This window comes from Heterocephalus glaber, unplaced genomic scaffold (assembly GCF_053883595.1).
Source record: "Heterocephalus glaber isolate CG9 unplaced genomic scaffold, H.glaber_assembly_v1.0 deba00001553, whole genome shotgun sequence".
Classification (NCBI taxonomy): domain Eukaryota; kingdom Metazoa; phylum Chordata; class Mammalia; order Rodentia; family Bathyergidae; genus Heterocephalus; species Heterocephalus glaber.
In genome coordinates this window covers 14,351,050-14,364,358 of record NW_028258344.1, presented here as the reverse complement: position 1 = coordinate 14,364,358, position 13,309 = coordinate 14,351,050, and the positions used below count along the sequence as shown (strand labels likewise).

General features: G+C 39.3%; 1 protein-coding gene across 2 annotated transcripts in view; it reads left to right on the top strand.

Annotated features, from left to right (window-relative positions):
• Nucleotides 1-13,309, top strand: part of Slco5a1 (solute carrier organic anion transporter family member 5A1) — a 139,946-nt gene that overhangs the window by 84,826 nt on the left and 41,811 nt on the right. The window contains exon 4 of one of the 2 annotated variants that reach the window (XM_004842068.3): nucleotides 239-403. The exons of the other annotated variant lie outside the window; for it this stretch is intronic. Coding sequence (XP_004842125.1) covers nucleotides 239-403 — 165 coding nt within the window. The remainder of the gene's footprint in view (nucleotides 1-238; nucleotides 404-13,309) is intronic. 2 annotated transcript variants of the gene reach the window in all.

Below are 13,309 nucleotides of genomic sequence, written 5' to 3'. Positions count from 1 at the left end.
CATGGTTATGTTTTTAGATTTATTATTTCCATATTTTGTTTGAAAGTTTAAAAATCAAACCAAAATTTAAGCCTATTTAATAAAGGGGATGGTTTCTAATCATCATCAGATCTTTGTTTTTATTCTTTTGTGGCATATATTGCTATATGGCTATTTCCAGTTCATTTCAGAAGCAATTCAGTTTTATTTTGTTTTCCATCCATTGTGTATAACATTCGTCATTTTTGTCATTTTGTAGACCTACCAAGAGCAGCTGTCAGGATCTTAAGCAACATGACATTCCTTTTTGTGAGTTTGTCATACACAGCTGAGAGTGCCATTGTAACTGCTTTCATTACCTTCATTCCCAAGTTCATCGAGTCACAGTTTGGTATCCCAGCTTCCAATGCCAGCATCTACACTGGTAAGGCACAGCCACTAGGGCTACTTGAAAAATGATCATTTTGTCCACTAAACCTAAATAGAATGAGGGAAAAGAAAGAAAGTTCAGTCTGACATCAGAGTGTTAAACTAGTTCATTATTGGATATCCATACCCCATATTTTAGGAGGAGGAAATCATGGAAAATTTTTTTTTAAAATTTAGATTGTGTTTCCCTCTGGCATGTTTATCAAATGTATTTTGGGAAGGGAGAGTTTTGCATATTTATGTGTTTATAGTTCTCAATTTAAAAAAAATGAAATAAGCAATGATGTTCAAATTTAAATTTGAACTGATCTTTTTATGAGTTAGACTGGGTCTTAAAGTGTTAAGTTCTAAAAAACAATGATAATGTGGAATATAGATCAAGCCTGTGATAATTTCCCTTCATAAATGTGAGCAGATTTTAATTGAATCACTGGAGGTGCTTGAAATTACAAAGGATATTTGTTAATTTTATTTTAGATGTTTTATGTCCAGGCAAGGTGATTTTTAGGAGTTTCTTTTTCTTTCTTTTTTTCTTTTTTTTTTTTTTTAAAGCTTGCTATTTATTTATTTGTACTGGGAATTGAACTCAGGACCTTGCACTTGCGAGGCAGAGTGCCACTGAGCTAAATCCCCAGCCCTTTAGGAGTTTCTGATAAATGTTCTTGTAATACTTAGTACCCAAATATTCTTTCATAGTGAAATGGACACCTAGAAATGTGGGAACATTAATTCTCAGACATTGGGGGAATTTTCATTGTACTGTGTTATGTGATATTCCAGATATGTCTGTAGTGGTAGTAAAGAGTCAATGACCATCTTTCTAAAGGGTCAATTTATTAATAAAATTTATTTAAACTGTGTAGCATAATGATACCTTTTCACCTGTTTGAGCTCCCATCTTTTGCAATTCTACATTCAATCCCAATAAGCTTGAATTACCTAAAAATGAATAGGCAAAATTATATCACTGTAAAAAGGGAAGTTGATTTGAAATGTTTGTGTAATTATTTTGTTCTCTGCTTCATCTTACACATATACAGAGATAAAATCTGGTTGTGAGCCCTTATTTTCATGAAGAATATACTGCTGTGGACCTTTATAATTGGGCCTTAAAAATATAGTTTTTTATATGTTGGTTTTAAAAATACACGTTTCCTATATTAAGGTAAAATATGCAAATCATTTTACAGTTAGGTTGTCAGAAAATTGAAACCTTCCATTCCTAATTTAACTTTTCCATTACCCTTTGCTGACTCAGTGACTCTTGGAGAAACCGAGAGCTGCCTTGCAACTAGACTTAAAGCTACCTATTAAGGTAGAGTAGTTTCAAGCATTTTCCAGATTATGTTTCAATATTAAATAGTGTTACCAGAAAGAGCGTTCACAATCAAATAAATCTGAGGTTTACTGAGTTAAAGTATAATAGGTCTTTATACTGCAGGTCTTTTCTTTACCCTTAATATGCCAATATGCATTGTGAAACTCCCCAAGGAAGATTCAGACTTCAATATTATCCAGATTTATTTGCCTGCAAGCCCCTGGTCTTTTAGAGGCATCTTTCTTATGAACAGTCTTCCTCAGGACGCAGGGCGAAGCCATCTTGTGTTCCTCTGTTGCAGCCACACTGAGAGCAGAGCTGTCTAGGTCACACCACTTCCTGCAGAGGTGCCATTTTGACCCCAGGGCTCCTGGGACAGTGGTGCAGTGCTGGGCTGGGTAGGGATTGAAGTAACTTGAGTGCATATTGAACAAGGCCATCACTTAGGTGCTGGTAGAGACAGAAACTAGACAGATAATTCCTTGTGGAAAAGTGGACTAAGAGTTCAGCTGGACCTGGGTGTTTGGTTGCAGAGTTCCCCAGGGGTGTGGGTGGGGGAGCACTCACCAAATGTGGCCAGGAGGATTGCAGGATTGAATAAGTCCAACTAACTTATCCTTATAAGGTTGAACAGAGTCTCTTCATCCACCACACCATTGTGGGATGAAGCAGCAATATCACAAAGTGACTTGCCATTCTGGTTTTGTCAGCAGCTCATTTTCTCTCCTCCCCCACATCTCTCTGGAATTTATGTAATGTTTCATAGTTTATTGTGCTTGGTTAGTCTCAGCTCATGTACTTTTCCTTCCTTTACAGACAGATAACAAATAATAGTCAAGAAATAGACTGATTAAGAGCAGAGGGTGGCCTGGTATATTACAGTAAGATAGAACAGGAATGATAATGCTTTAAAAAACTCCTATTGAATTTTTTTTTTTGGTACTGGGAATCAAACTCAGCACCTTGCACCTGCGAGGCAGGCAGCTGAACCACTGAGCTAAATCCCCAGCCTCCTATGGATTTTTTTAATCAATTGAATCTTTCTTACTTGCTAAACATAGATTTTTATTTTAAAGATTTATTTGGTTTGAGATCTTTTATTTTCTGAATCGTTTCTTATACATGTAGAGTGACACAGAGCATTAAGAAAGTCATCTGAGCAGTATTTTTAAATAGTTTGAATTTCTTTATTTTTGCAATGGTGAGAATGGAACCAAGGGCCATGTAATACTAGATAAGTGCTCTACTACTGAACTATACCCCCAGCCAAACAAAAACAGAGGCAAAAAAACTTTTAATTTCTTATCTGACAAAGTTTTTGAATTCTAGTTTTCTTTCCATTAAAAAAAACTTACTTGGATAAATTTCTTGACCAAACATAGTAGTTTGCTCATGTTGGTCACATACACCAAAGACAGGTCTTTGTTCACTCACTCATTCAAATCTTCATGGGACACTAGCTCCAGGTGAGGTGCAGTGCCTATGTGTGGCTGGGAAGATGGACTCCAACCAGGGCCTTAGGTTGCTTACAGATCTGAGGGAAGCTTATGAAATAAGTTAGGAAATGCCATTTAAATAAATTAATAGAAGATGTGGGCTGCAGAGATTATTTTGGCTGGTTGGTGGGGTAGTGTGGTTGAGTTGTTTGTCTTGGAGGAAATGGCTTTTCACCAAGCCTTTAGAGAAAAGTCAAATCTGTCCATTTGGAGGAGGGAGGAATGGTGTCTGTTTCCTGTGGAGGAACTGCTTGAGCCAAGAGAAAGCAAAAGGGGGGAGGATAAGGTGGAGCTTATTCTTGCGAAAAAAAATAAAAAGAAAGAAAGAAAGAGAACCAAAAGAAAGAAAGGAAATAAGCAGTTCACCCCCAGATGAGAAAAGAGGGGCTGTGAAGGCAAACAGGCGGGAGTGGGGTGGGGAAAGTGCTTTCTGGCTCTGGGAGTGGGAGACCCGCCCAGGGACCTCCAACACTGCTTGCTACACTATAACCATCCCGGGGACACCTTGCTCTGGCAGGAGGTGGTGACACCAGTGTCTGATGAGGGCATCACTGCAGCACCGACGTCAAGCCCGTGTCTGTCCTCCTGGGTGTGAATCTACCCACAGCGGCTTGGTGTCGCAGCACATTGTTCCTGTTCATGCCTGCCTGCTAACCCATTGAGGGTCATGTTGCTTCCTTGAGATTACATATTATGAAGTTGATACTTTGGACAAGCCTGTAAAGATGGGAAGAGCCCTGACCTAGGAGCTGGACAGTGTGGCCTTGAATCCTCCCTTTGGGCCAGTCACTTGATTCTTTAAGCTCTATAGAATGAGGGTAATCTCTCCCTGTCTCACTATGTGTCAATGTTGTTGTGAGGATCAAGTGAAGTAGTGAGTAGTTATTTGCTGTAAATCTTACCTAACACCAAATAGGCTCAACAATATAAATGGAAAAATATAACTTAATGATATATCATAGGAAAGACAATTATTATTTAGGATGATAATAGTTACTTTACACTTGAAGTCATGCAGCTGAACAGGTCCGAGAAAGAAACTTCTACGATCATAATAAGGATGATAAAACAACTGGTGACATTTATGGAGTGTTTGCTAAGTACAAGACACTATCAAGCTTTTATATAGATAGCATCATTTAGTTCATGTAATTAAAGCCGGTGCAATAGGTGTTATTATTTATGCCCATTTTCCAGTTGAAGAAACCAAAGTCCGGGGAGGTGTAAGTAACTTGCTTAAAGGCAAATAGTAAGGGAGAGAGTCAGGATGTATTTAGACTCCTTGGAGTCTAAAATATCGATTCATGCCAGGCATAGTGGCATAGTGGCATGTGCCTGTAATCCCAGGACTCAGGAGGCTGAGGCAGTAGGATTGCCATGAGTTTGAGGCCAACCTGGGCTACATAGTGAATTCACGAGCTGCCTGGACTATGCAGTGAGTCCCTGTCTAAAAAAAAATTGTAAAATAAAATATTGACTCATGATTTTAGCTGAAATATTATAATATACATATGCTGTTGTCATCATTTTTGTTCAATTTTTTCACTAGTCTCAAATAAATTGTATTCTAATGATTTTAAGATTGTACTACCCATAGTTCCGCTGCCTGCCTCAAAAGCGCAAGTTCCCGAGTTCCATTCCCAGTACCAAAAAAAAAAAAGATTCTATTACCCAGTCCTGCAGCAGCCTTTGCTGCTGAGCCAGCTCAAGAACTGTTGATCAGCTGTTGTCCTCACAGCTTTCCTTGGGATCCTGCTTTACTGTAGGGGAGTATAAAGAATTAGACACTGGCTTTGTCTTACAGGTACCCTTGGAAAATTGTTTTGATTTTCCTCTACAGAATAATCAAGATGCTTATTTCTTAAGATGATTAGGTTGGGGTATGAGTTTCTTTTTTTAAAAAATCACTATGATTTTTATTATTGTCCAAATAACCAAGTATCTGTCATCCATGTTCAGCTTCCAGTTTCTGGTTTTGTGGAGGAGATGAGATCAAGGCAGTGCTGTGGAACTCAAGTTGAGGTATTTGGGAATCACTGCATCTTTAGCTGCAAGACAGTGATGGATGAAGGAGTGCTGATTGATTCCATTCTTCTGAGGACATCAACAGCTTTTCTACAATAGTTTTCTAATTTTATTTTAAACATTTTTTTATATATTTATTTATTTTTTTGGTACCAGGGATCGAACTCGGGTCCTTGTGCTTGTGAGGCAGTTAGTGGCACTACTGAGCTAAATCCCTGGCCAAATAGTTTCCTAATTTTAGAGCAGTTTTAAAAATCCATTTTTGTGTACTAATTTTTATAAATGTATGCATAAGTTTTGTGTGTGTGTGTGCTGGGGATGAACCCAAAGCCTCCTTTATGCTAGGTGAAATTAAGCCATTTAAATACTATTTAAATAAATAGTAATCTTAGTATCTAGAGTAATCTAGAGTGTCTTAGGTATGGATATACTTTAGCATCACTGGCCTTTTCCAAAGTCATGACTTTGGACACTGAGACCTGTGTTACTCCCACACTCAGACCCAGTGTGCTCTAGAGGAGGAGGGAACTGCACTTGCAAATCAACATTCTGTGGCAGTTTCTCCAGCCTTCCCGCTTTAATCCATCTTGAAATGAATAGAAGCTGTTGGGAACTAAGTGTGACAACTGCATCGGCTCTTTGTGTTTTGGGCAGAGAGGTATTCACCACACAAAGTTGCATTTATTTTTCTTCGACGCTAATAAGAACTTTCGTAAAAGATTATCATGGACAGTGTCAAGACACTTGGATTCCTTTTATTTTTTCATTGATCAGTTAATGTAAGAAATGTTTGGGTGCCTACCAGATGGCAAGTTCATATGCCATTTCTTAGTGCCTGGGTGACGGCAGTTGAACAGGGTTCAACTGCTAATGGTGACTCAGAGGACCCAAAATGACATGCAGACACTTTGGCAGTTATTGCAGGAAAGGGTAATATATAGGGACAGGATTAAAATAAGGATGCATTTGCCAGCCACTAGTGACTGCACAGCAAGAGGCAGGCTCTGACTGTCCCCTAGAAAGCACCCACTTTCTGTCTTACATCAGGCCCTACTAACATCTGCATGGAACAACCTCAAACAACCACATCCTAAAAGGTGTCTTGGCTGGAGTCTTTCACATTTTAAAACCGTTTTTTATATTTTAAAATATTTTTAATATCTTCTGTATTTGTTAGTCACCTAGTTTCTTGCTCTGTAATGAGTCTCAACAGCAGAGCCCCCTAAGGGTCTTAGGGATCCCAGGTACAAGTAATCATGGTCCTTTCTGTCAATAAGGAATGCTGACAAGCTGGTAGCGCTGTGTTAGTCAGCTTTCCATCTCTGTGACAAAATACCTGAGATAATCAACTTACAAGGAGAACAGGTGTATTTTGGCTCATGATTTCACAGGTTTCAGTCCTTGATCCGTTGGTCCCCCTGGCTTTTGTACCTATGGCAAGATAGAACATCAAGGTAGGGAATGTGTGCTGTAGCAAAGCCTGTTTGCCTCATGGAGGACGGAAGCAAAGAGAAATAGGGAGGTGCTAGGGTTCCAGTGTCCTCTTCAGGGGATGCTTGCTCCCCGTGGCCCAACTTCCTTTCACTAGGCCTTATGTCTTCAGGGTTCCACCACCTCCCAGTGGCACTGCAAGGGGGGACCAGGCTTTCAATACATGACCTTTGGGGGACATTAAGAATCCAAACTCTGGCAGACATCGTTAATCACCCTTGACCAGAAGACTGTGAACAGCTCAGGCTGATTCCAGGTCCCCCGAAGCTATTGCTCACCAGTACTTCCCAGCTACTGTAGGCCAGAGGTCTGCTTTCATGCCATTATCCCACTTTTTGACTTCAGCCTTTTCTCACTAGCTCTATTTTCTAATCTGGAAAACAATAACATGGACTGGAGTGAACTCTATAATTTCTTTCTGCTCTAAAATCTTAAATAGTTTTTCCAAGGCCACATGCACCAAATGACATTTATTTTTACATTCCCCATGGAGTTACATTACTGCCTTACAGGAGGACACGTTATTAACCGATTCATCATTCTGGCATTGTCAGTGATGTTGCATCCCACACACTATATGTGACCAGTTATCTGCACTGTTTGTTTTTCTCTGTGTAGGCAGCCGGGTGTAGTTCGTAGAACCCGCCTTGAATCCTAGGTCTGTCATTTAACTAGACATTAACCATACTGAGTCTGTGTATTACATTTGTAAAATGTGAGTGCTTGTTTTCCAGGGCTATTGCAGAAAAAGTAAATCGGACAATTATATCTTAAGGCAGTTTGTATATACTCATTAAAAATTAGTTTTTCTGGCCCAGGGATTTAGCCCAGTGGTACCGCCCCTGCCTCGGAAGCGCAAGGTCCTGAGTTCAGTGCCCGGTACCAAAAAAAAAAATTTTAGTTTTTCTCTGGTTTTCTGTTTAACAATTGTTGTTACATTTCAATCTCTATTAGAAGTTCTTGCTAGGTTTTCTGATTTAAAACAAACTATATTAGTCTTACTTTGAGATACCTCCCCAGCCTTTGAACTAGGTCTAATTTAAAATGGTATAAAAGCATTTGTAAAACCCCACCTGCTAACAGAAGTGATACATGTAAATGAAATTATAAGATGGGACTGTTTCAGTCTTGCTCATAGGAGTAAAGTAGCAGAAACTTGGGGCAGGAAATAGTAAGTGTTGTGGAGGATGTTCATGTGCAAAGTGAATTATGAATCTCTCTGCCTCTTTGAATTGTTCTAAGTCAGTTCACCAAATGCCTAGTGTCCTATTTGGCTGGTTTTCTCAAATGAACAATATTTCTTTTGGGATTCTTTATTTACCAGTTTTCAGAGTAAAATTTTATATTCTAACAAATTCGGATAGTGAATGTTTAAAAACATGGCTTTTTATATGTTTGATATGCTTTAATCAGTTACAGCCATTATTCTTTTTGATGCTTCACTTGTTCAGTCTTTGGCTGCTGGGGCCCCCTTCCAGGTGGCACCTGTGCCCTTTGCCGTTTGCTTAGTAGTCTTCGTGGTTGCTGGCATGACAGAAGGTGCCCCATTTGCCTTCCATGTTTCCTGCCAAGACCTGGGATCAGTCATTCACCCTGGTTCCTTTGAGAGGAAAATGCTATTTTGGAGACTATCATCTAGACACTGAGAATGTTCGATGTTACGAGGTTGTCATTGTTTCTGGTCTAATTTAAAAAATAACAATAAATCATGGCTTTTAAACTGATATTTGCACTTCAAATGTAGGATGATAGGCTATTACTCAACTTCTCTGATATATTGTAACCTCCTTCCTCTAATGCTAAAAATAATTTCTCCTAATGAGTTTAACACAGTTACCTTATCCAACGGTGTGCATAAGAGTTATCAAACCAACTCTCAGTATTCTTTTTTTTTTTTTGGTACTGGGGATCGAACTCGGGTCCTTGCGCTTGCACAGCAGGTGGCAAAACCACTGAGCTAAATGCCCGGCCCCAACTCTCCGTATTCTTAACTCACAACAAATTCTAAATGCAGCTTTAAACTTCTTAATTGTTCTTTTTATCCTGAAGGCTATCTGTTACTATGGATGTGTAAAGTACTGTCCCAGTGTTATTTGAAATAATTCTTTATATGGTTATGTTTGCTATTCTATGAAGTTTGTTTTAATTTGTTTTTAGTTCTTAGGGATTACAGTGCTTTCTTTTTATATATTTATGCTGAACTTGCATTGTAAATTACATAAAGCACTTATGTGATTTGAAAATTAAAACTATAAAACCAAGTACCAGATTCCATTCCAATCTCTTCCAGTCCTCTCCTTTTCTCCATAGGAAGCCATTTTGATTAGTTTATCTTTCTTTTGTTTCTTTTTGAGTACAGAAGGAAATATGTATAGCATGTATGCAATATATATGTCAATATTTTTATTAGTATTTTCCTCTTTCTTATCCAAATATTACATGCTACATACACTGTGCTCTGCACCATAGTAGTAAAGAGACTTTGCTCATTTCTTTTTTACTCATACAATACTCAGTTATATAGAAGGATCATAGTCTATTCAGCCCCTTATTGATGACCATTTGGTTGTTTCTATTATTTTGCTATATGTGATATACATAAGTAACTTCATGCTGAATAAATGGTGGTCTAACATATTTCTTTTCAACTAGTTTAATTGACCAGCTCTCAGTTGGCCTGCACCCTGCCTATCAGTCAGCTTTTCACTTCCATCATGAAGTACCTGTGATGGGCTAACATTATAGGAAAGAGGTTGATTTACATCACAGTTTTGGACACCAAAAGTCCACACAGCATGGTGCAGGCTCTGGCCCCATGGTGAATGGCTGGTGCTGGAGTGTTTGCTGAGGAGGAGTCACATCTTGAGTAGAGAAGCAAAGGGAGCTGGGTTGGGCCAGGCTTACTTCTTTTATGAAAACCCTGTTGCAAGAACTCGCTCAGTGTCCCATGAAAAAGAATCCCTTTTGAGACCTTTCCCCCAGTGACCTCCCACTGGGCCCTCCTCTTAGAGGTTCCACCAGCTCATAATACTGCCACCCTGCGAACCAAGCCTCCAACAGTGGACCCTTGGGGGACACTCTAACCAGATCCAAACCACAGCACCTGGCTGAGAGGCTTTTTTAGGGCCATTAATATATGTTAGCTAATGCTCTTGTCCTCCACCCACCCCTGTTCCAGGTAAGCATTTGGTCTCAGATTGTTATAAAAATCAAAGAACGAATCTTTTTGAAACCACTTAAGAAATCTACATAGCTTTTGGGAACGCAAATCAAACTGGGATCTTTCCTTTAATATGATCTTATGCCATGGTGGCAAAACAGGTGACCTTTATTTGGTTTCCATGGTGAGCTAGGTGCAGTGTTAGAGAGAAGCTTTCTTTGCAGTCCTACAGTACTACAATGAGGGTTCTTCTCTCTCCATTGTAGAATTGATGAAAACGAGGTGTATAGAGCTACACACGCATACAAGCTGTACAGCTACCAATCTATACAGTAGGTACATATTATATAGATAGAACTGTTCCTCAGAAAAGCTGCTTATGTTTTAGGATTTTTATTTTGCTAATTCTCCTCTGACTTTTTATGGATTAGGTAAGATATATAGCACAGTAAATAGGAGGATCAGTTTTGGAGGCAAATAGATCATGTTGAAAGTTTTACTCTGGCTCTCCACCCACCCACCCACCCACCCATCCATCCATCCATCCACCCACCACTCACCCACCTGCCCATCCATCATCCATCCACCCATCTATGTATGAATATTTACAAAGCAGCTGCTGTGGTGATACCGTGCCCAGTGCTGGAGAAGCAATGAGAACAATGAGGGATCTCACCCTTAAGGACCGTAACACACTTTCATGGCCCTAGCAGGCTGCCTGTGACCCTGCACTCATTCATAACCATCCATGAATATCACATGTTCTGAGGATTAAATGAGAGAATGTATATGGTGGGGTTAGCACAGTGCCTGAGAATAAGCTGTTAGTAATAATCGTCATACCCACTTGATGAGATATTCTCAGAAAAAGGAATGTAGGGCCAAAAAGTAAGCCAAGACTTTGGACATGTGAAAACCATCCATAGGAAAGACTATCTGGAGGGGATAGATTTTAAGAGCAGAGAGAAAAATGTGACCAATAGGTTGGAGGAAATGGAAGAGAAGGCAAGATACTTGATAGGAAAGTGAAAAGCTGACAGTGTATCTCATCTGAGCTGAAGGAGGTTTTGAGATGCAATCTAAATGATAAGAATTCAGTTGCTTTAAAAGTGTGACATGTTGTACCTGAAGCTGACTTCAACTGAATCAGTGTGAAGCCAGGGTTAAATCTTTATGTTTCTGATATTTTATGCTATTTTTCCACTCCAAATAAGGCTACTGTTCATAACTCTTGGGTGGGGAGAGAAATTTTGAATGTTTTATTTTCACATACTGAGCACAGTGAGGTGAAATGTCAGTTGGTTAACTCACTAATTTAAATGCTTCATTTTACTCATCTTCAATAATTAATAGCACAGTCATTATGTCTGGGATTTGTTTCCTGTGTGTGTTCATGTGTGTGTGTGTGTTTGTGTGTGCATGTACACACACACACATGCACACAAATGTACAGAAAAACAGACATATCTGGGCTCAGCGGACATTCCAGCTAGTTTATCTCCATATTTCTGAATCTACATGCAGCCCCATGGAGATTATTGATGTTCAGAATGGCCCAGAGGCTGCTTCAGAGTGTTTTCACCAAAAACACTATATTTTGTTCACAGAGCAGGATTCACTTGTGAATTAAATTTGGGCTATGAAAGATTAGGAAGTTTTGCAAAAGGACTGAAAACCAGGGGAAAGAATGAAGTGTCAGGAGCAGAAATAGGAGCATTTCTGCTATTAAGTGCATCATGTTCCTGCTTAGATAGCATTCAAGATATGCCTAATGGACTCGGTGAAGGAATGAATGAAAGCACCGCATCTCTACAGTGAGAGATTGACTTAGATGGCCTTTTGCCGTAGGTCAACTAACACATATCCTGCTATCCAAATCCCCAACCTCTCCGAATCAACTGGTGTTTATGAGCAACCTCCTTTACTAGGCATTCAAGTTCTTACCACTTTACCTTGGATATATGCAATCTATTTTGTGACAGTTTTAATCAAAGATAGACAGATAGATATGCAGGTATGGGTTCTTTTTCTCCCTTGATACATAAGATAGAACTGAGGTTGAACTGCTATAATTTCTCTCCTTTTTTTGTGGAGTACTGTAATGGAGCGAAATATCTTGATGGTTAAATTTCTATTTTTAAGAACATGAGAATTTCTTTTTGGGTATGGTCCCATTTTAGCAGGCCTATCCCCTGTTAGAGTGAGGTGGTCACTATGTGCTTTGTAGTGAGCCAATAGGCCATAAGAGAAAGGTATGAGTTTTGGAGTCAGAAGTTCTGTGTTCAGTATCTCCCTCTGCCATTTATTAGCTGTCTAACCTCAGGTGGTTTAGTTTCTCTAGTCTTAATTTCCAGTAGCTGTGAAATGGAATACTCATAACTATTTTAGAGAACTATTAAAGTGTTGGGGTTTTTTTTGGTATCAGAGATCGAACTCAGGACCTTGTGCTTGCCTGGCAGGCACCGGAACCACTGAGCTAAATCCCTGGCCCCTAACACTCACCTTTTTTTTTTGGTACTGGGGATTGAACTTGTGTCCTTGTGCTTGGAAGGCAAGTGGCAGAACCACTGAGCTAAATATCCGGCCCAAGAACTATTAAAGTTTTAAAAAGTTTAAAAATTATTTATCAAAGCTGGGTATGATGGTGCACGCCTGTAATCTCAGCACTCAGGAGGCTGAGGCAAGAGGATTGCCATGAGTTTGAGCCAGCCTGGCTACATAGTGAGTTCAAGTCCATGCTGAACTACACAGTGAGACACTGTCTTAAAAAATAAACAACAACAACAACAACAATAACAAATTACTTACCAAGTATAATGAATGACAGAAATATTCATTACTAATGGAAATGACCTTGGCTTCTCTCTATATTTATCAAATATTCCATCCCCCATACAGAGACAGGAGAATCAGGAGTATTGGAAGAGATGAGGAAGGGGAAAGTGGACAATGGAGTGTAATATCTTAGTTTTATAGATAAGTAAGTAAAGGAAGAGGTAAGAGCATTCATGGCCTCACAAGTACTTGGCTAGGGACAAACTGTTCTCACTCCCAGCTCCTTCTACCTCTCCCATTTCCTCAGAGGTGCCTTCTGTTAACTCATAAAAATCACGCCCAGAACTAATGAGTATCTTGGCTTTTAAGTACAGCTAGGATATGGTTATTACCACACAGGCAGGAAACACCTTACTCTTTTCATCTAAATAATGAAACATGTGCTGAGACATGATTAGAAGTTGAAGTAATGTCCTTTTGTAACCTGAACCATCTCACAGTGGACCTCAAAAAATTTACTTTGCTGCCTGGCTCAGTTTCCTGTTGTGGCATTTTTTTCATTGGATAAAGGTACAACTTGGAGTTATTTAGATGCTAGATTTCAGGCTAATAGTTAATTTTCAAGTCATTGCACCC